General features: G+C 41.1%; 1 protein-coding gene across 1 annotated transcript; it reads right to left on the minus strand.

Moving 5' to 3' along the window:
- Window positions 1–66: 66 nt before the first annotated feature.
- On the minus strand, window positions 67–24,783 carry LOC145441758 (A disintegrin and metalloproteinase with thrombospondin motifs 18-like). The gene is made up of 24 exons (XM_080319697.1): window positions 24,196–24,783; window positions 21,560–21,665; window positions 19,217–19,527; window positions 17,251–17,413; window positions 11,302–11,570; window positions 11,155–11,238; window positions 10,739–10,895; window positions 10,483–10,588; window positions 10,277–10,414; window positions 10,053–10,209; window positions 9,723–9,824; window positions 9,440–9,652; window positions 8,976–9,090; window positions 8,782–8,912; window positions 8,596–8,719; window positions 8,426–8,537; window positions 7,582–7,723; window positions 7,386–7,521; window positions 7,197–7,323; window positions 5,553–5,754; window positions 4,915–5,088; window positions 4,270–4,590; window positions 3,697–3,847; window positions 67–1,746 (listed from the first exon to the last, which is right to left on the minus strand). The coding sequence occupies exons 1-24, from the start codon at window positions 24,250–24,252 to the stop codon at window positions 1,622–1,624; spliced, it is 3,723 nt and encodes a 1,240-aa protein (XP_080175823.1). The 5' UTR covers window positions 24,253–24,783; the 3' UTR covers window positions 67–1,621.

Genomic DNA, 24,783 nt, shown 5'->3' on the forward strand with positions numbered 1-24,783 from the left:
ATGGCTTCGTAACGATAATAGAGAAAGACCCCTATACACGAAAACACGACAACAAAAGCACAAACGTTTTCATCATTAGGAACATAACATTTATATATTATTATTAAATAGCGTTAAAAATCGTGTTAAAGACGTTACAAGGAATGTGCGGTTACATCATGATTGTGGTTGCAAAAGACACAGTGAGTTGGCCGCGATTTGACACTATATTTCTATTCACGTATAGTCCAATGTCCCACTGTATGCAATCCAGACATGGGTTGATCGTAAATTGTCATTGTATGGATTTCAGCATTTTTAGTAACCATATTCGATCGCATTAAAAAAAATACAAAGTAATCGTAACTGATTATCTTGCATATATAATCGATTGTTCTGTAGAAAGAAAGTTTACTAAAATGTTTTGTCTTGAACAGTGGTTCTCAACCTGGGGGGCGCGAAGAAGTAGTAAACTGAAAAAAATGTTCGCGGTCTGCGCGATTTACCTCCAATTCAAGCGTGTTTCTCTCTATATATTCCGAATTGCGTATTTTTGAATTCTCTCATCAACAGTCATAACCTGCCACGCCATCAAACAATCTGTTGGGGTTGCTAGCATCCCGTTTGGATTTTGTAATATGGCGATAACCGGGGCACGAAATTTTTCATTATCATAAAGGGGGGCGTGTCTAAAAAAAGGTTGAGAACCACTGTCTTAGAAGGATTAAGCGACAAAAACTGAACAAGGAATAGTCCGCGGTATCCAGTTATTGAAAGTAGAAACTGCGGATTTATGAGCCTCACTGTTCATTGTTATATTACAAGAATTGGCCATGCTTATGACTTATTGATTGCACCGCAACGAATAGAATTGACGCGCAGTTGCAGCCGATATCCCTGGATAACAACAAACAACCAAGAGCTGTTGCTCGCAATATCCGTATTGAACAAATTGTTGGAGTACTCGTTTGGCGGTCCCAGAAACAATATTCGTTATGACCTAATTTCGTGCTCATTTTCTCTTATTCTGCGAAGCGGGCACCGATCGTTATTTCTCCATTATTCGCTGAAATATTTGGATAGGCTAGCAACCACCTGCCTATGTCATGTTAGCATGTGTCGCACGTGGAGCGGAATTAGTGGGGGCCCAAAATCGCCAGCGATACAGTTTTCCATCGGGCATATTGTGACGAAACGCACAAATGATGTCACAATTTTAAAAAATTTGTAAAGCCACGTTGCAGCCCCGTCACAAACGATGTTTTCTCTTCGCATGTGCGTTCAAGTTCGATGAAGCAATAACACTCGTGAACACTGAGCAATCGCGATTACTGCATTCGTTATCGTATTCGAAATCGACTGCATCGGTGCAACGATCGTCCCATATCTGCTGCATGCCACCCATACGTGTGTTGGAGGATGTAAATTTCACGTCTACGCCGAGTTAAATGCGCGATAGAGAACATATTTCAGATTGGGATAAAAAGGATAAAAAAAAGATGAAAGACATATTGGAACAAGTGGAATCGGAGGCCACGGTAATTTTGGCTTTACGAAAAGTATCAAATGTATGCTGAGCTAATTGCGTAAAGGCAACTGTCAATGTAAAGTAAGGTAAATACACAGTGCCCGCCCGTTTGAACTACAGTAGCCCCCTTCTGCGCGCCGAATGGCAAGACTTGCAGCATTGCTCCGCCAAATATGGCCTGTTGCAGTTCCCACGCCGAAAGACATTCACGCACCACGACCGGTTATCCACGCATGCACCTAAACAGAAAGTGCGCTTACATGGTGGAAGTCCATTCACTCCTCGCCATACGACTATTGCCAGGGTTCGAGGACATATGAGCAGTGAGCTCACGACACTTCAGCATGCGATACTTGGGCATTGGGCATGAAACACTTAAGGAAGTGAATAGTATATTCATGTTGAAATGAACCCGAATATGTTCGGCTGACACTCGCCAGGGGTGTGCCTCATAAGCTAGTATAGAGAGTTGAAACACAAACATTGGATATCAATAATCGCATCGTATACAATGCTCTTTCCAATTCTCTATACTACTTGCTGACGATTACCCATGACGAATGCCAGCCACAAATTTCCGATTTCATTTCAATATGAATATACTATTCAAAAGTATATTGTAGTTATGCACCTCCAAGAAGCACTTGAGCATGTATACGTATAGGTTAATGTTTAGGTCGCGGATGAACAGAGTTGGTCTAAGTCAGTGGTTCCCAAACGGTGGGGAATTCCCCACTGGTGGGGAATTTCGGGATTTCTGGTGGGGAATAGACTCACTTTTGCAAAAATCTTTACAGTAATATTTTCTTTTAATAAATGTCGTTTTGAAATGCCGATCGTATCTCGAATATTTCTTAGTTCATTTGCAATTCAGCGATTCATAATATCAGTGCATCCAATTAGCGAGAATCGCCTGGATAGCGACACGCAATCTCCAGCAAATGTTATTATTCATTTGCATACCGTCATCGGTCACGAAACATATTGATAGAAAATTTCTGCTTCGTTGTAATACGAGCTCATATTGCTGAACATGTATTCAAGGGAGATCATGGACTGGGCAATTGATAGCACATCCGGACTCATTACAAATAAATTAAGTTTTTTTAGTACTGTGCGAAAGTGTAGTTTACGGCGGCTTATATATATATATCGCACGCATGAGTTCATCAACATCAGGAAGTTTACGTATGTAAATTGGTGCTACCCCGCGCATTTGGAAGATTTTCAAACCCCTCCTATTTTTCTGCTGGCTGCGCGTCGGGGTATAGATACATATTTACGGGGTTGTGTTTACGGTTACCTATTCACTGCTGTGTTAATTTTATTGTGTGCTGATCAATTCCAGGGATCTTAACAATCACCAATAGCACGTACTATTTACTAAGCAAAGTCTTGCAAAATGTTATTGAAGGTAGCATTAGGGTGGATATGGATATAAAGATTTTAGGTGGGGAATGAAGGCTCGGAATACTTCGGAAGTGGGGAATTATCATAAAAAGGTTGGGAACCACTGGTCCAAGTAGTAATCGTTGGTACTCAAGTAGAAGTAGAAGTAACGTCCTAAATTTTTAGTCAAGTACATGTATTGAGAGCGAGTTCCAAGTGAGTAATAAAGTAAGTATTCTAGGTCTAGTTTGTCTAAAAAATGAGAACTCGCAAGCAGAAGTGAAAGCTGCCTAATAACATGATCACTTGAGCAGTGCAAGTCCAAAAACCTACTTGAGTACTCGTAAAAAAGAAGTACATCGTTACTGATTTAGAGTTAGGCAGACATGGCCAAAGTAGTCAACCTTGGTGTTTGTACTCAAGTAGACGTAGAAGTAGCCTAAATCAGAACCACTTCAGTAAGTAGTGCAAAGAAGCAATATCTCCTAAGAGTATACTTCGAAAAAGTAGAAGTACTTCGTTACTGACCACTTATGGAGCTAGCTTAGGGTTAGGGTAAGGATTAATTTCGGGGTTAGGGACTTAGGGTTCGGTTTAGTCGGGGGCTATGGGGTCGCATGATAAAGTATCACATGCTCAACTGTGGTTTTTCAATGTGTCGCATGCTCAAATGTCGGCCAACCTATTCTCAGATCAAAAATAGAATCTTTCACAGTATTTATCCATACTTGGGTGTCAATCTCGTGAACGTCCTTGTGAAATTTTCCGTACAATATTTACAACATGTCTTCATTCCTCACCTGCACGAGTCGCTGCGCCCGCACAAGGCGTGCTGTTACACTCTCTCGTGTGCGGGGGCTTTACGCTGTAGCTGCACGTCACGGAGGGCCGGCTGTTCATCATGCATCTGACTGCACGTACCTGCCGACCACCGCCACAGCTTTGCGTACACTGCAGGAAATACACGCACGTTAATCGTATATGTCGATAATCGCGATAGTTACATTCAGATTCGGACAACTACAGATAATTCTGCAGTAGTTGTCTAATTAATTAGCGAAATTATGGTAATCTAATTCTAATCTAATTTTTGAAAAGTTTCTATGCGGTAATTTGAGTTCTTATCAAATTTCTCGTTTTTCTAAAATGCTACAAGAGAATTGAATGGTGCGAAACAGCCAAGATTGGTGCGTATACATTTGCAATTCTCATGCTTATGACAATGACCTCTGATTTGATATGAGCTGAGCTTTTGTTGTATTGCATATTACTTTGAAATTTGATTCAACTTCTTTTCGAATTCAGTACTTCCATTTTTAAAATAAATTGGCAGAGCTGAATACTTTGTCGTTGTCCGATTCTGGTTACGTTACCGTTTGCCACGCGCCCGACACCCACGAAGCGCTTGAAACTATTCGCCGACTGGATTCTACGTTTCCTGCTCCTGTTGATGTTTCCCGAGACTTTTCTCCACTTTTAAGTATAGGTCCGGGCTTGGTTTGTGTTGGTGCGATGTCTGTAGGCACCGTGGCGACGCAGTCTGGTCTGCCACACCGCTTGTGCAGTAACGAACGCGGTCTGGAAGTGCGTTTACAAAGCCTGCGATGCACCGTTCGGAGTGTGCCAGTCTGGCGGTCCTTGCGGGTGCATTTCAATTGACGGCGTTGCGTTCCTATCCCGCAACTGACGGAGCACTGCGCGAAAGAAATATATCATGTGGTGCAATTCAAAGCCAGAATACAATTCCTTCACGCTCCGAACCCTGCATATTAATATTAAAGGCCACAATGAATGAATTATTTGAGATCGTTGTCATAATCGACGATCTCCATATTTTGTGCGAGTTCAAGGCCATTCTAGTCATAAGCAGCAGATGTGGTTAGTAACGAAGTACTCAATTTCGTTCCACCTTCTGAAATTTCTTACCCAGCATTCACTAGTCGTAAGTTGGCCCTTATACGTTCCAAAGAGAGTTGGGATTATGCGTATGCTAAGCGAGTTACTACAGATATTCTCACCTGCCCCCAGCGGCTAACAGACCATCGAAACCGGGCTTTGCAATATCGCAACAAGCACGATTGTCGCGGTTTCGGCTTGTTCGAAGCGTCGCAGTTGACTTCCTGAATTTTACGGAACCCACTCTTGCAATACACCGTTCTAAGGCGATATCCACGCCCACAGGAGCTGCTACACTGCAAAATATACGAGCGTGAGCAAATTGGGAACTATGAGAACATGTAATGAAACATCAAGTGCACAAGATGGAATATAAATATGCAAAGCTGGTCAGTGATGAAGTACTTCTGGGGTAGAAGTGTATAGGAGTACGCACGAATTGGTTTCGCCTATACATCCACTATTACTCAATTGGTTATATCTTTAGACTACTTCGACTTCTATTCGAACAGTTTTAAGGCAAAATTACTTACTTTCTCCAATTTGGATTTTGAAAAATTTGGGATCTACTTTTTGAAACTGATTACATGAGTACTTTTTAAACCTTTCGTTTTGTACTTCCACTTGAAGTAGCTTTTGACATGTCTTTATATGCCCCTTCTACGTGTGATTGAATCGAAATGTTCGAGGTTATTTGTACTTGTACTTGAATATAGCAACAATCATTTGTTTACACATATCTGCAAATATGTCCCCATACCTTTGACCAACTGGTGGCTTTCCATTCGGGTGGGCATTCCTCGTTCGTGCATTTGCGATGCTTCTTCAGTTTTGGCGCTCTGCATTGCTTCGTGGGGACCACCGAATACGTTTCACCCATCCGTCGCACGCATGCGATTTTTCGCATCTGTACGCCGCCTCCACACGAACGACTACATGAGCTCCAGTTACCAGGTAACCACCTGCGATGCAGTAAGAGATTACGGTATGGTGTCGCTTTGAATATGTAGGTGGATAAGCACTGGTATCGCATTATGTACAAAATGCATATATTTGGCGCTATGCAAGATATATACATTTGACGTTTTCGCTTTGCTATGAAAATTAATCATCAAATACACAAATAGTACTACCTGCAACTATATATACGGCTATAAAATTTTGGCCGGTCGGAAATAGCATTTGGAATTTTTGGCAGGTCTGGGATGATATTTCGATTTCCAACTTGAAAATCGAACAAGGATTCAGACTTGAATATGAAATTTTTAATCATCTTCAATTCTCACGTGATTGTCAAATAACTTTCAGTGATTACAGAATGATGCTTGGATTCGGACGTGACTTAAAATATATTTTGATGCAGACTTGGCCGTCGAATCGACTCTCAAAACCGGAAAAGAATTCGCATATAAAACTATTACATCCGCTCATCTTTCACGAGAGGGCAAATACATATCATGAATGCTTCTAATATTTGGTATCATGGCTTGTACTATATGTATTGTGTACTCTAGATCAGGGGTCACCAACACGCGGCCCTCGAGGTCATATTCTGCGGCCCGCGTCCTGATTTGAAATTTCAGTAGAACACTTAGTAAACATTTTGAAACACTGAAATTGATTTCAGTTTAAACATGTTCAGTTTAAACATGTTGTTGCTGTTGTACTTCAAAGTAAGCTATTCTCCTGTGCCCAATAGCACTATTCCTCGCTAGCGGATACGGCTTCAGCGATGGTAATATCATTTCATGGGGGAAAATTTTCTAATATGAATGGGCATATTGTCTTGACGTGCAATGGCCCACCACTGCCAAGACCGAAACGAATTCGGGCTCCCCAAAAGACCAAGCTCTTCTGTAGTAATGCGGCTACTGGTTGGAATCGAGCCAAACTTGGTGTGCAGGCTGTAATTGGGTAACCAAACAATTTTATGAAGTACCTAGTACAATTTGAGAAGAAGAGTCATTTTTGAACACCCCTATTGGACATGGACAGTTCAACGTGGGTATTTGACCTCCAGTTATAGTTCAGTAGGACTATGCACTGGAATACGGCCGTAGGCTACATAAGTAAACGAAATGCGGCCGAGAATAGCAATAAGGTTGGCCACCCCTGCTTTAGTTGCTGAAGATTGGTATCGGGGTTATCGTGCACAGCTCACAGTTCAAAATAGAATGAAAGTGATGATCACGATGTTTTTTGTTGTATTGTATTTCTACAATAAAAGATTATTTCTTTTGTGGTAACTATGCCCGTCGTCCATTTTAGAGAGCACAGCGTGGTTGTTAAACTGCGTTGCCTATTTTTATCTCGATATTGAAGTCATGCGGCCCGCGGCCCCTAAAATTCTGAAAAGTGGCCCGCGACCCAGTTTGAGTTGGCGACCCCTGGTCTGGATACTAACCTCGCTGGACAAGGTTCAACGTTACAAGCTATCGTTCTATTTTCTGGCCTGGCAATGCCAGCACAAAATCTTCCTTCAACTGCGCGATCCTTTCTGTCCACACACTTCGCGACGACACGTCGCAAGCCTACGTTCATCAGAAATAAATTCACGAAAGAAGATTCGAGTGAAAAGCGCAGCATATGTTACCTATCCCGCAGGATTTTGAACAGGAAGAGTAATTGTCGGACCACGAATATAAATTTGATCCCGATGAGGTTTCGTTTGATGTAGTAGGCATCGCGTAGCTGAACAGGATACCAGGATTCGTTCTTATGACTAGTGCCTGAAATGATATGCTGGAGTTACTCATTCTAAACACGCGATAATGACATAGTTGTTATACCTCAATGATAACCGCTTCTTTCAACGGCCCGGGAGTATATAAAGTATCGCCTTCCAGCTTGGTTCTTTCGTAAAGCCAAGTTATGCCAGCGAATCTCTTATTGCCATACAAATTGACCCTCCAATTTCCGTTAAGATGATAGCTGGTACGCAAAAAATAGAAACCATAATTGAGCGATTCGCAAATACATTTTTTGTTGTTATCATGACAGCGACATGATGCATGCCACTCATCTTCGCGGATGGAATGTTTAATAAATCCAGCAATATTTATCGACCATACGGGAATGTTTAGATTTATGAGACGGATCCGGACCGGAATACGTCCGTTACTCGTATATTACAAGTGCCAATCGTGTAAGATTCGGAAATATATATGGCGGACCAGGTGCTCTTTACTTCATGTATGAAAAGTCATCTATAGCGATGTCCAAATAGATATCCTCTTTGCAGAAAACGTGTTTTCTACATGGTCACGGAAATCGTAAGAACGGCGATGCGATTGGATAAAGTTCCGCTAAGATTTGTAGGTATAGTGCAGGAGCAGGGGTTAGTGAAAAATAGGAGCAGTGAAGGAAATGGATAAATCAGCGAAACTGTGCAGTGGTACATTCCAGAGCGAGTCTGCGAGTTGCGAGTCTGCGCTCGACCGATCCGAGCAAGCGGTGTCTTGCAAAAGTTTATAACAAAAGCGGGCCGTGCTAGAAGGTGAAGGCTCGATATAATATTAAAGAATATAGGTCTGGATAAAATGATCAATGTAGTCTAAATACCATGAATACTAAGACAACAACAACAACAGAAAAGTAGAATGTCGTCGAAATAAAACCAGGTTTCATTCATACTCGGATGAATTTAGCGGATTTTTTACTGCAATGTATGTGTGGGTGCAGCATCTCTCCTGCCAAATCCGCACGGTACGCGCTCCCTTCGGTATTTTGGTTACGTAGAAATAACCTTAACGGAGACAACTCGAATAAGGATTTTTGAAACAATAGGAATCGATTCAACAAACCATTGGCGTGAATTTTCTTTCGGAAATTTCCGTTTGTTAACGCGCACGTAGAGTTGTCTCCGTTGCAAACTCCGCACGCATCTGCCGTGGCATTGGAGTTTATTTTCATATCACACCCGACGTGCTGTAGATAAGAATGCGAGACTGCTAAGTGAAAACACTCGCGCGAAAGTACGGTGTTCGTACGCGGCAGCGTCCTTCTATGCAAATGTCGTTCGTGTCCTGGTCACACCGTGTTCCGTCCAGAACTTCGGGCGCCAGGCGGTCGAAGAAATCGCGTCCTTTGGCTTCGCAAAAGAGTTCGCACCTGTTATAACCTGCACAAGAGAACATTCGCTTCACAATATTTTACGTCCAACACACACGGTGGTAAACCCTACTATATTTCCAGTATCGCGTAAAAGGGATCCAGGAATAATACTTTCGTCTGTACGGACGACTATCGAACTTTGCGCATTGTTGAGCTCTGTACGACGGCGTATTCGGCGGACAGTCCTGAAAGATTGCAGTAGGAGTAATGCCGTTAATATCGACTCACATACAAGTGGAAGTGGAAATGAATGGTTTGAAAAGTACTCAAATAAACTCAATATGTAAAAAGTCTGTCTTATAGAAGTCGAAGAAGTCTCTCTATATGACCACTTGGATAAGCAAGATACTTGAGTAATACGGAAAAGTAGACGTATACTACGTCACCGAATGAAAATGAAAAGAATAGCCTAAGCTGCGCGTCAATCTAGCAACAGGTCCGATTTTACTGTGCTCTACATTCTACATCGTTCTGTTTCGTTTTGAAAGCCTTTCCTTTACACTTTTGTAATATGTTATATTGTGCAAGTCATACCTGTGTCTTGCATAGTTTGTATACTCTCTCTTCCCCGTCGCAATACCTTCCACCATAACGGGGTTTCGGTCTTGAACAAGAGCGCTCTTTGAAGGAAATGCCATTCCCGCAGGTCCTACTACACTCGGACCACGGGGTGAAGTTCGACCACCTCCCATTTACTGGTCTAGGTCCGGATGAGTGCAGTGGAACGCACGTACCTCGTCTGCACCACTGCAAGGAAATCAAGTGAAGGAAATTTGACGCATTTATAATAATCAGTGATATATAGCTAAAATTGTACTTTGTTCTGACCGCAAGATGTGCCTTCGGCCGCGGGAACATGCTTTGTCCTGCATACTCTATCATCCTCCAAATAGCAAAATAAAATCTTGCATATCGGTGCCTGAATGAAGGCAATGAGTTCATTGATGAAATGTTGAAAGTATAGTGCGTGTGCGTGTGCATACGTTGGGACAGAGAATAAAATAGACATCATATCAGCATTTTGTTTCTTTGTCGGATGAAAGTTGGAAAAATCGTGAGCAAAGTTCTGCTGAATTTCTTTGGAAATTTCGAATCATAAGATTGTTCTTAGGCAAGTGTTATACTCAGGAGTATCCGGCGAACTTACCGAATTATAAAAATATTTTTCGTAGCACACGTCGGCCGTACTACCGTATTGCAACTGACACTGCTGAGATGCGTTGAATATTTGACCAGGGAGTTGCGAAGGCATTGAAAAATCATTGGCTACCGGTTGGTTTTCGAGGCATTCAGATTGTTCGCTTCTAGATAAATGTAAATGTATGTGATTCTTGCCAATCGTATGGCAGTAAATGAAATAACAGAACGTACTGTAAAAAATTCGACATCTCTCGCCGACTGCACGGAGACCAGGAAAACACGCCAGTGTCTGTGTTTAATGTGGAGGACATGATATGGCCATCTCTCGTTCCACATGAATTACTTTGTCCGTCATGCTTCAGTCCAAAACTTAATTGATATTTTTCGCTACGTAAATAGTGGATTGAGAATGATCCAAAGTGAGCATGCCAAGTTACCTGTGTCCAGTCTCGTGTGCTATAGTGAATGCTACTCCTAATCCAGTATCCTCGTTCAAAGTGCAACTTCCGCTTCGTGAGCACATACCGCCTATTTGAGCTAGACCTGATAATTCATTAGATATCAGTACTGATCAAATTAATTTTTTTATTGTCATAAAGTAGTTCTACTACCGGTAGAAACTCCATCCTTGTGACATTGATTTTTTATGTAAATGATACACCAATGCGATCAGATAAGCAATTATGAACATACCTAATGTGTCACACGGCTCATTCTTATCAATGCATATATCGGTTCCGGTAATAAGAATGGCATGATCCGGTCTAGCCCTTCCCGTCATATTAAGGCGTGACTGCCATTCGCAAAAGTTAGCAAGCGACACGTCAGCTCTGTGGTCGAGGTTGAAGCTCTGTTCAGTAAATTCAAACAAATGTGGTCATATCGGGCATTGATAGGCTACTATCAGGCCCAAAATGTATCGAACGATTTTTAATCAGGACCTATTCAGAATATGGTATCTAACAATGTGTGCACTTTTCGCGATTCAGTTATAAATTCTGTGGCCTTTGTGGTATTGAATTAGGTGGCTTCAGACATGGTTAACCTAGTATATTTTTCAATCTTCTTATTCAGATGCCGAAATGCCCATTCCTGTTTCAACCCCTTACCCGATCGTCTTCCAACAATATCAAACCCACGACAGAAAATTCAATCTCCACGTCGAGAGCGGGATCTTTGTATAAAGCCGAGGCCTGCAAAAGTCGTCCAATTGTTAGCCAATACTCGACAAGCTTATATGCTCGATTCCACCTAACCATATTCAGTACAGTCAAGATGTATTGAGTTACATCTAAATACATCCACGAGTGTTTCGCCACGAGACTTGCATCAGCAACAACGAGAGTTTCCACGACTCTTTTACTCGATTCCCGCCTCCGCTTCGGTTCACTGCGCCTATTGCGCTCCCTGGTGTTGGTTCTCTCTTCAGTACCGGTGCTTACTCGCTCTCCTGGACTAGGGGCAATCTTGCCGTTGGAAAACTCTCTGATGGAGGTTAGATCGTTCAACGTGGTTGGAATAGGTTCTAAAGTCAATACAATAAAAAATATTAACTAAGGTGAGATCATAAGTCATTACTCATTAGATTGTCTATAATCGATTATCTTGCGGTGTATTGTTTTGATAACAATTTTAATAAAATGATAATGATGATGAATCATTGAGCAATATGATGACAATCACACGGTATTGGCCTACGTCCAGTGTTCACGCCAACTACAGCATTTAACTGCTCTCAATGAATGCCTAATGCAGTGGTTCTTATGCTATGTGTGACAGAACAGCAAAAGGACAAAACGAAGACTGATATGCAAGGATACTGTATATCCTATCCTCGACTCTTTCTGTACGTCATATCTTGATTTCTAAATAGCAAAATCGGCCTTATCCAATATCCATAGCTGTAGTGTAAACTAGCACTTGAATGTAAATTAAGACATCATAATTGTACTGTTAGTAAGTTTAGTTATATAGTTGAAATCGGGGTAATTCACGTCTGTAATGTTATTATCGGGGGTAACGAGATGCAAAATGTTTGGAAACACCAACTTAAAGGGTAAACACCGCATCAGACAGGGGAAGCGAGTGGCGCAGTTGGTTAAGCGCCAGCGTTCGAACCAACTTCTACGTGTCGGAGGTTTAACCTAATCACTCACCTCACTGCCATAGCAGTGTCTCAAAAAGCCCAGTATAATGGTGAGCCGCACCAGTAAGAAGTCGGCAGTCAAGGACAAGTCCGGATGCATGAAAGAGAGAGAGGGAGAGAGACTGAAGTTGGTAGCGCGCGAGTGTGGAAGTCGTCCGGAAAGAATACGAAGCAAAGACTCTGGACATTACAAATATCATTGTCGTGGTGGAGCCTACATGACCTTAATAGGCGATAAACTCCACTGTTGTATGTGTTAAATAAACAAACAAATGAAACCTCATCAGACGGACTTGCGGCAGTATGCATTCATGGTGTATTTGACTTACACCATTTTACAGACTATACCAGCTACCGAAGACAGATTTTCCCAATGACTTCCACGATAAGGATATTGTCCAGTTTCAGCAATTGTATCTACAAATACGGTTTACACTTTGTTCCTGCGCGTGGGAATGATCCGCTGCTTCGCTCCTAATCCGACTGGTGGCTCATGATGATAATTAACAGTACAATATTGAATGACGATGCGAAATTTCGAGCAATAAGTAGACTTTTTTTCTGATAAATTTAGATTGATGAAAGCAACAGTGTGCTATTCAAACATAAAACTTTATTGTTGGAACGTGCCTATGAAGTGATGCTTTTCCTCCATCTAATAAAGCTTTGTATCTAATTCCTGTTTAAACTTTGTTATGGGAAGCCGATGTTTCAAAGTCTAAGATCGATGCACCAAGGTTTGGAATTATCAAAGTATATCTTCAACCGGGCATATCCCTGTCTTCAACAAACATTGTCATCTGATAAAGATAATCCACGTTATGAAGCATAGTTTACAAATATTGAATTTCTGGTGCGCAGTGATTCAATATGGTCACGATTCTCTTACACTTGGGCTGTCTCCATTGTAAAGTGTCAATCGATGGGACTTACCGAGGGGGCGATCTTTTTCATGCGATTTCGGGATTAATTTACTTGCGGATTATACCAGATTACGCTGTACGTCATTTCAACAGTAGCCAAATATTCTTCCACAATGTATAGTCTTCCTAGCGCTAGGAAACGATGTTTGTATATCGCAGAGAAACATATCGTGACTGCGTGCTACCAATGACAATCCTCTAATAGTTACTTTTATGATTTATGAGCATTTAAGCGCTGTTTAGAATTTTCGTCAGCTATGACACGTGGCGAAAAAAGAGGATGGAACGGATGAAAGCGGCACAGCGGAGTAAGTATGAAGGATGGATCGGAACGCATCTGTTTTAACAGTGACATTTATTGAACACGCATATACTCTATGGCTTGTATTAACACAGGGACGGGCAACTTCTCGGGTCGACGGGCTGATATGGGAAAATCAAGTAGGCTACTTGGCGGGCCGGGTTACAGAATCGATACATTAAACGCGTATTTATCCACCTATACAAGGAATAAATCGTATTTAATGTAAACTTCAAATTTTAAGCATGGAGACCAAAACAGTATTTAATGAATGCATTAACGCAATGTACTTCGATAACTGTTGAAGTCAATCAGACATCTTTCGTCGAACAAATATGTCCGGGGCCTTCGAATATCGTAGGCAGCACCGTAACTGCCGCACCCCAAACCCCCCCAATTGAAGGGGGAACGAGCTCGAAGGGGGCCCAAAATTATTTCGTGAATTAGCATAAATCATAGAGTATTTTTTGAAAATTTATACAATTTTTTCAAAAATTTTTCGCGCCATGCGCGAATTCAAGTTGCCATTTATCTATATTATTGGGTATTGGGCGATTACCGCGCCACGACCCACCAAGACATACAATCAAGTTTTAGGCCATATAACATGCGACTCCAAGAAGTGTGCCAGAACGATCGGCAGCGAGAAAAGCTTGGCCGAAAAAGTCTATGCCCTTATGCAGACCGAAGACTTCGTTATATAGACTATACAAAATACATATAGGTTTAATTGTCCATAGGCGCATAAATGACTGGCGCCGAATGTTCCTGTCTTTGCAATCTGAACCACACAAGACAAATACCATCCCGCTGGGAAAAATTTTATGCCAGTGAAGAAGTACCAATTTGAAATCGTGTGCGTCTCTTAGTTTATACGTTTGGGCGATTCTATATTTTTTGATATAGCAGACTGAAAGTCACGAAATAACATCATGTAACGAAGTCATATCAACGGGTCCGCCCGCCCGAAGATGTTTAATCATTATTTACGGGCTCTCCCGTTTCAAGACACTTCACTCAGCTCTACCGGTCAATCTAATCACGTGAGTAGAGAGGACAATAAATTGATAGCATAATATATATGCAATCGCCGATCTGATTGACCGATTTTATCATAAATTATCGAAAATTTTCGCGCTTCGGGCTGGCTCAAAATACAGTACAGATAATTTCGTGACAAACGAGAACAACGTGATGGGGGGGTCGTTTTATCACCCTGGGAGCCCAAGACCCATGTTTTTGGGGGCCTGACGAGGTGCTGTTTCGTTCCTGCCAACGGTTATATGCCCGAAGATGTTTAATTATTATTAAGTGGTCCTACCTTTTCAAACACACCTCACTCATCTCTACCGGCAAATCTGCTTACGTGAGCAGAGAGAACATAAAAATTGATAACAATAAAGCCTATGCGATTCCCGATCATACTGACCGATGAAATCATGAATTCTATAAATTTTCCGCGCTTCGTGCGCTTAGGCGACAAAAGCTGATTCACTAAAGAAACTCCCAATTACTATGATGAATAGCGGTAAACAGTGCAGCGGCGGAGGGCGGCGAAGCCCCCCAGAAGTTCGGTCTATAACCCTATGGGGGGCCCAAGACCAAAGTTTGGGGGGCCTGACGAAGTGCTGTTACGGCCCTGATCGTAGGCCCCGGTTGCCCACAAGTTCTTTGAACTCTGGCTGCATGTCGTATGTAGAAACCCTTAGTAAAGACTGCAGGTGAACATCAGTTATATTGGAACTCAGCCTTGTCTTGTTAATGTTCAATTGTTCATGTTCATGGTTAAAAATGTTTGCTCGCAAATGTATGCAGAGTGCAGTCTCGAACATAACAAGCAGTTTCATGACCATCTTTCTCAGGTTGGCAAACTTGCATTCATTCTGTGACGCATAGAATTTGCCGATACTTTCAGATTAGAATTTCACTTTCGTGGTAGAAACTGCATGTCGGGCCGCTGCGGGCCGCACAAAATCCAGTCGCAGGCCCGCCTCTGTATTAAAACCATTAAAAAACGTTTATAGTAGACTGACGAGTGACGAGTATACCTATGCCTCAAAAGCATTAGCCTACCGTAAGCAGCGCGCCCTACTTTACAGATTGGACTTATCTCACATATATTAAGCTATAACATTCGATGGAAGATACTACGCGTAGGCAATATTCTAAGACGTTATGTCGAAATCTGCTATTGCATAAATCCCTCAGCATAACATGTTTGCATTGATAGACGATACCCTAGCATTCTAGCTGGATTGATTCGTAACTTTATCGGGTATTCTGATTATTCGTCATAACAGGCAACCGACTGGATTGCGTGTACCCCAGCGACAAGGTCATGAGCATGACTCATGATACCAGTCTGAGTAGGCTACTTACGCACCGCGAATATGGCAGGATAGTAGTATATGAGTAGATAATATTTGCCTGCATTAGCTGTTCGTTTCCGTGACATTTTTGCGTATTGACATGGTCACTCTATGTCGCAAATATTGGCATTAACGCTCAGAGAGTATGAGAGAGGATGAGTGGAGCCACCTTTGTTAATTTTACGTCATAAGAAGTTGTAAGTATGAGGTGACAAATGTTAATGTTTCGTATTCGCAGGCTCTTAGCTTACTTGACCGACTGAACGGATGATCTCACTTGTAGCAGATTACAAATCGGTATCGACAGAGTTAAAGCTAGATGCGGTTACGGGAATTATAGCATTATTTCCATGTCTGATTATATCAGCATTTTGTGGCGGAGTTTTTCATCGAATGCTACAACTTCCGACATTGCGCTTTTGTTGATGTATTCTGTTATCATCAATCAAGGCTCTTTTGGGTTTGTCATCTAGGCGTTGTGTAAATCCAATAATCATCACTACGTCACGCCGTTTTCATTCTTGATCAAGTGTTTATATGAGTAAACAGAACGCAAAGTAAGAAGTGCGCCGCAATAAAAGCTAACAGAGATGCTCCTCAATTAAACACAGCTAAAGGCGGCCTCTTTCAAGTATCTGTGTATAATAGTAGGTCAAAGGTTATCGGTAATGATTATATGTATTGCTAATTGCACGTGTACACAGCGATGCTTAAATACAGAGTCAACAAATAGAGATATCGAAATGATTAGCTCATAACGCCGAAGCCAATACATCTTGCTCTTGCAGCTCTCAGCTAACATTGTATTGTTTTATCCGGTCTGATGAAATGAGCGAGAGTGTCCGCATCTCTACAAGCATTTCATTATGGAACTTAACAACCCCGAGGATATGAAATAATATTTTGTTGCGATTCGGGGACTAGGTATATTTGCAATCGTATCATCGTCAAACCCTGTCGGCAATAAGTGATCGTAAACTCTAAATCTCAAACGAAGAATTCATATATGAAAGTAAAAATTATTGCTTATTGGGACGCAATTGCAATTGGCTCGGGGATGCGGACTAAATGCAATCACGGCGATGCGAACGTCGAAAGTACGACATGATTGAACTTCACTAAGTGCAGCGCGTTCACATGAAATATATCAAAGCATTATTGTGGACTTTGCTATATGTTGGCGATATATCATAAAATCAGCCTTCAATAAGGCGAACCAAATTCTATTGTAAGTGTTTGGAAATCCTATATCCGCCGAAATCCTATATCCTTATTGTTGTGATATGATTGATGGCTCTATGATATGCTTGTACTGTAGCATGAGGCCGGATAAGTCGCGACATATACCCGTTATTAAAGAAACACTGTGCGGTGAATATGCAATCGGGGAATACAGCGGTGACCAAGTGAACTGATACACCATGATTGCGCCCATACGGACATCCCTGAATTAAACGGTCACTTACTCGTCCTTGCTTTCCCGCAGAAGTTTATATCTTGTTGATTCGGGGAGAGATGTTTCCTCTTGTACAAGATGTGGGGTTTTTCGGAAGCTTCAAATTGGTGGGGCAGGTGACTCGGGACCGGTTCGATTAGAATATCATCCAAGTTTGTACGTAGAAGTCCAGTCTGGAAGATTACGAGAATAACTTCAAAGATGTTATGGGGCAAGAAGGTTTAGGATTGATATCCGAAATTTACAGAACAGGCAACTTGGTACGCGACGAAAATGTCGCATTCTTTCCAGTGGAAAGAATTAGTTCATGGCGCTAGCGATGCATACTTTTTTTAAAATACATTTTCAAGCTACAATACCATTTCAGTATGGCCCGTAAGTACCTCTATAGTTGGAAGTATAGCCAACGACGTAACGTATCTTGTCATTTGCTGGACAAAAGCTAGGGATAAGGTCACTATTCCCACGCATCTCTCGAGAAAGCGGTTCGCAGTTCAGATCGGTTTACCGATATCAGATACAGATCCTTGCCTGCGCCTTCGTATGCACCTATGCATACATTCTATGAACGCCACTTCCATTGTATCGTAGATGCGATAAATATTTACAAATATGACCTCAAAGGTCAGTCTCAAGTGGGCCAAAGTAAATCTGAATCGGATTTTTGCACGTCAATTCTCGATAGAAATTCGCTTGTACTGAGCTTCGCAATACTACACGGCGGTACTGGTGAAAAAGAGATATCACAGTATACCAGGGTATACCTGTATCTTATAGTTCATTCCGACTCGCAGTATGACGGGTCTCTTAATCAAAATAACAATTATAAATTGCTGCAAAAACAATGACTTGGTTCATTTAAACTCCTCACCGAATGAGAATTGTATCACAATTGAAATCGGGGACAGAATTAAAGCATATCTTGGCCAATGCATGACATTAAGTCTTACTGATTAGTAGGGCGATTTTTTTGACATGTCATAAAAAGTCAAAATTTCGTCAAAATTGTAGCGTTAGGTCAAAAAATGTCAAAATTGTTTACGAACTCAAAATTTTTTTGCAACCTGCATTTCGTTTGTATCGTAAATTTTGCACTGAACTTATCATTTCACATTTTATAGCTTGTAGTCGGCTTTATAGGCCTAACGTTGTAGACGGCCCATTGTCCGCTCATTGTGGATCATAAACATTCAAATGAAACAAATAGGTTGACATGGTGTTATGCTCAACGTACCGCAATACCCTAACTGAAGCAAGACTGCGTGGTCATTATATGGTTCTTATAGCAAGAAGCGTATGATGAAAAATTGTGATGTTGACGCCATCGTCAGATGAAGCAACCCGGTGTGTTACCAGTAGTGTACACACAACGTCTCAGTTGCGTGATGCAACTACTGGAATTCTTCATAGGGCCAGATTTCGTTAAAACTCGTTTTTTTGTCAGTTGAGTCAAAAAAGTTTTTTCGGGCTAAACTACTTCTTAAGGACAGACAGTTCCAACCCGAAATGAAGATAAGCAGTACAATTCTAACATTATGTGGGAAAACACCTAATTTGCATACGTTAGGTCAAAGTTTGGTCAAAATCACGTTTTTCTAGGTCAAAAAATGTCCAAATTTTGATTTTTTAGATCAAAATCTTCCGTTTTTAAGTCAAAGAATCGCCCTATTGATTAGGTACCCTTGGCTTTCGGTGAAAATTGATTCTATTTAGTAAACCGCACGTTATACTATACGCGGAAACCGGAATATAGTTTATTTTCATCTTTACCATCGAGGTGCATAAAACAGGTAATATCAAACTGTAGGGGACGCAAGTGTCAAACTTAAGTCAAACTAGAGTTACGCTATGAATGAAAGGTACATTTTAGCGTCAAATCGTACGGTAATCATAATAATCAGTAATTTGGCGCCAATTATTACTTTTCCGTAAATGAATTTATCGAAGTCAACTTCCAATCATACGAAAACGCGTACCATTCCTTTACAAGTGCTGATTGCAGCTGTTCCATTGCCATGAGAAATAACTCGGCCGATATGGTGGCATCGTACTGACGGTAGCGGTATGTCCTGATAACTTGAGGTCGAATCGCCGTCCATAGTGCGTGAGATTCGCCCGACAAAGAAGTCCCGACTAATCAGGTGATTCTCTGCTGGTAGGACCTCGATGTCGAAATCTTCGTCTCGAGAGGACACGGAGAGGAGAAGCGATTTATCGGATTCAGTGTGCGTTTCAAATTGCGTTCGTGAGGACGGGGTTGATATCTTCGGTACGACAATGTCGAAATCTGCCGCATAATCAACACCAGAATAGAGCGGAATTACGGATTATATTTGTAGCAAAAATTAAAGGAAAGATTCGTTTTGTCGCGACTCAACGAGGGTTTCGTTACAATTACTGGATCTTGAATCTCAGAATGACTAAAGTAATCGGTCCAAATATCATAATAATACATAATGATATATAACAATTTTATGTCGAATGTGTAGGTTAAACATATATTGATTGAAATCAAATTCAATCCGGTAGAGACACGGAACGGGTCATATCGGTAATTTGTCTTTTTTGCGGGGTAAGGTATAAGGGTAAGCACAATACGGGGTTGATCAGTGGTTCCCAGACGTTTTTGACTCATCTCCCTCTTATCAAGCACAACATATCTTAATCCCCCTCCAGACTATAGAGGTCATCCGTAAGGTTACCCTTCTACTTTTTCGCAGTACCCAAGTATGTTGCATCCACTTACCCAAGGAGTTTCGCAGTCAAAATCGCCCACTTTTGAAACCACTTAAGTATAGGAGGCGCGTCTTAAAATTATCATTGACTTACAAATACTTAACATTGCCGTTTCCCGGCAGCTAGTTTACTCAAATTTCATTTATTCTCGAACAAATGACCGTGTTTCTAAAATCTCAATACTACCGAATTCCCGAACTCCCAGTGTCTTCATCATCTTCACTACATTTTTCGGCAGCTATTGTTTTGCGTATATACTATAAATTTTGCGTTCTTGTATGAGTTCTATATATCCCGACTATGTGTCTATACACGTAGATAGATCGCATATGGTAGCATTTGGAAACAAGGGACGAACGCTGAGCGATAAATACTTGAATTCGAATGAGAAATATATTCCATCATCATTTTAACGTGAAATCCGCGACCAGTCACGGTTGTCATTTCTCTGGGGATTTTAATGTCTGAATTTCGCTGATTGCATTCAATAAACACATCGCAAACAGCAATTAAAGCCCATTCACTACTTTGTCGTGATATTAGGGAAATATTTGCGATTTCTCGAATATAAAGTCGGAAAATCTTCTGGAAACTGATACCTGACACCCCACCAACACATTTCCATGCTGGATGAGTCAATCTCATTTATGTATATACTAGCGAGGGTGGAGTTTACAACCGTGCAAAATTAAGGGTCCGGTCGTATGATACACGTATGGCGCATGCGTGTAGAAATGTATCTACAGAACAGGCATTTTATTGACGCTATTATTTTTATGCTCCAAACAATGCCGCTTTCTCTTTTCGATTATAGCATGGAATACGTGCTGTAGGTGTATCGTTCATATTCAGCAATCCAATATGAAATGCAAGGCTGGAAAGTAGTTTTTTTACACGTAACCATGTTGTTTTTTCCTGCTCGCATTGAGGACAAGATTATTCCGTCAAGTCGGGATCGAGACGAATGTTATTGACAAAATCCAATTTTATGAGCTTCTAGGAAGCACAGAACTACAATACTTAATTGAATAATATATTCATATTGAAATAAACCCGAATATTGTCGGCTGATACTCGTCAGAAGTAATCGTCGGCAACTAGCAGAATTGAAATAAATTATATATCAATCGTATTTCCCCGCATCACTACAACTAGAACATCGAATTACTTTTCACCATTTATACTTGACTTCCATTTACACCGCAATTCCGCGACGTTGCGAGCGATATGTTTTCTGAATCAGGCAGGCAGTCAACATATTTTCGTTCAACAGAGATTCTCTTTTGTCTGATCCATCTTGAATGAGGATTCGCGACGTCGGATCCTTGTTGTTTTGTAATTTATCACTGACATGACCCAACTCATAAGTCCAAACAGCAGGAATTTGGGATCTCCAGTAAATAGGGATTAGATCGACTTTGTATGATTCAGCAAAGGTAAATGCCACAAAACGAGAATGCTGGTATCATCACTCTAGCCGATGAAAAGGAATTCCACTTTGATCGAAAGATAAGATTAGTACAAGACTCATAATGAAAGTCATTAGTGCATTAGGGAATGGATTCATAAACAAATTATCAAACCTCGTAAATGGGGGTGGGTCGTCTGCTGCACGAGACGATGAAGGGCTCTGTGTGCATCAGTGTAATGCCTACTGTGAAGCTGTCCATCCGTTTTTGTTGAGAATACCTACCAAAAGACAATCAATTTTGTTGAAAATTCCATAACCATTGATACCAATCCAGGTAAGATGCCTACACACTTAAACCAACAGCGTGATAACGCGGGATTAACCGCTAACCTCTCGGATTAACTGTTGATAGACACGCCATAATCCTATACGGTGTATAACTAATACGATAACATTGTGAGTCGTGCGTAACTGCAACATGGGAAACATTGGTTACGGATTATAGTGTTGACAACGGTACATGATATTAATTACTAGGGATGGTGTGAACGCGAGGTTCACGTTCGCGTTCTGTGTGTGAACCTCGGAAATTTAGAGGTTCGCGTTCACAACAGAACCTTGGTAGGTTCTGCACTGTGAACCTTTTTGGTAAATAGTAATTTGGACTTCACTATAAGATCTTTGGTTAAAATATATTGCATTTCAACTGCGGGTCACTCTATGCATGGCGCTGGCAGCATAAAAAATCAACACTAAACGAGCATGCACCTTGACAACATTAAAAGTTTTACTTGCTTTTTTGTTGCAAAAATTTCTCGAAATATCCAGCTTTCCGTTTGTGAATATTTAGTGACTCTCTGCTGTGAGCTTGACCCGCAACCACACAACATCACGAGCGATATACGTAGTCAGTGAATGATGCTTATTCAACCAATCAATGACATTGATATCGTTTTCTGATGTAAAAAATCGAGCGGACGTACTGGGTCAATCTTGACTTCATATCCTTACTGTATCATTAAAACCAAATCCGTGCGATTAAGGTGTATAACTTGTTGTTTATGGTATAGGTAGCGAGTATAGAAACCCGTTTTACACTCTGCTCAATATCAATGTAGCAATACTCAGACTCCGAACATATTGTCCGGTCTGTCAAAGACCGTTAAGGCGTAAGCTTATATTCCCTGGTAATTCCTGGTCGAAATTGTTGGCAAAGCGACGGAATGTATTGATTTTATGAGAATGTTGTATGCCTTCATAACCGCGGTTGATACATTTAGCGACGTTTAAAATGCCAATATGTACTTCAGCAATGTGACATTATGAGGCCCGAGTCTTCGCTAGGTATCATAGGCTATCACTTCATTGAAAGATAGGGTTGTAATTAGCAATATGACGTCACGAGGTTCACGTTCGTGTTCACACAGAACCTTTCAAAAAGGTTCGCGTTCACACGAACCCGAACCTTTCAGAGGTTCACACCATCCCTATAATAATTACAACGTTCTGGCAGGAGAATTTATGAATTATGAACTCATCAAATCTAAACAATTTCTTATTTTAATCTGCAAGCCTGGATTTTAACCGAGTGTGGTAGGTTCATTCACAAAACCAATGTTAAGACATTTGCGTTATTAGCACGCATATGAAATCTCCGAGAAGTATATCTACGAAGATGATATTTCTAGTGGATGAACCTTCGGATTACCGTGTTAGTAACAGCTATAAGTTTTTGAAACGACTCGAGAGTTGTGCATTGAATTAATTATTTCTATTCATAATAATCAGCGTTCATCGACCACACCAAATTTGACATGTTGGTATTGATGTAATCGAATGGAATGAAAACCTCAGAAAGATGAGCTCCGTTTGGCATTTGGCATTGAATTACTCGATGGTGAATATTCTTATTGTCCCTGAGCCGCATATTAGTGGAGCACGATATCGACAAAATTGAACCATTGTATTTCAATTTGGATTTGAAAATTATATAACTTTCATAGAAGAATTGGATTTGAAAATCGCGAACTAATATTGAAAGTCTATAGTCGCACATGATATTGTTACCAGTGTGAAAGCTCTTACGAATTAGCAGGGCGCATATCGTCGTTAGTCCATATGGTGAGTAATTTATCCACTTTCCAAGCTAATACCATAACATCGATGACCAGACCATTAAGAAATACTTCTACCGCCACATCATCGCTGATTGTTTCTTGAGAATTTTAGTCTTATAATCCTAGCGGCGAATAGTCATTTGACATTGACTGGTAGGGAAATCAATTTTCAAATATTCACACACAGCAGATTCGACAAGTTTGAATCGATTGTAAACTCGAATAGTATTGATATTAATAAAACAGTTTCATCCGCACTTTCTCGATGAATTCATACGGCAATTAACGCCACCATAGTTCCACACAAGAGATGTCAACACATCTTGCGCTAGACGAAAAGTTAAATTATATTCCCTGTGACAAGGCATCTCAATTGAGGGTTGCAATTGCGCCACAGCCGACCGCTACGGTTCTGCATTGCGAATCGAATATATATCCTGTTACCGATATTACCAATACTACAATATTTTTCGCGTGCGTGCTTGTTGCATTCAAGGATACTTAAAACTATCCTAGCTATCCCAGGTAGCAATACGCTTACGTTTATCGTGCGTGTAAGACCCAGCTAAGATTCGATATCACCTGTTCCTTAACGCCTAAAGTCGACGTATAATGACCAGAGAGGTCGCACAAAATTTACGAAAAGCGCCGATGAGTTAGTTAGTTAGTTCAAATACTGGCATATACTCACTGTTTTTATTAGGACGGCAATCACTAATCCCGAAAATTTGAAGGATTCCTTTCGCATGATGAGCAATTCATCTAGCTCGGATGCATTACCAAAAAAACTACGCTAAATATAGGTATGGCTATTTGATCGCTAAACAGGCAAACAAAATGCATATCATGCACCCTGGTACTAGTAGGTCACGATCTTTTTTATACAATTTCACGTCCTTTGTTTCTCGCACCGAATCATAAGTGCTGTTATCCGGGCGGTTCACTCCAAATTTGACAAATACGCGAGAAACGCTCTCTCATCACATTCACTGCGGGCTGTTCTAGTTCAGCGGATGAGGGAGGAAAGTCAACCCAAGTCGCGTTTCTTTGTGAAGCGAAACTCCCCGCCCGTGAAATGATCAACAGTCAGCATGCTGTGACATGTATTGGGCCATCGACGCAGATCATAAGGGAAGTCACCAGTGCTTCAAAACAAAACCGTAATTCTGCTATTACGTCATCACGAAACTCGGCCTATCTGTGCTGCAATCACACACCCAGCAGTCAATCCGATTCCTCCACTAATTCACCACAGTTAGGCAACTGGAAAATATTCGGC

The sequence above is a fragment of the Botryllus schlosseri genome, chromosome 6, assembly GCF_051294905.1.
Source record: "Botryllus schlosseri isolate E-star chromosome 6, Bs_hap1, whole genome shotgun sequence".
In the NCBI taxonomy this organism is placed as follows: domain Eukaryota; kingdom Metazoa; phylum Chordata; class Ascidiacea; order Stolidobranchia; family Styelidae; genus Botryllus; species Botryllus schlosseri.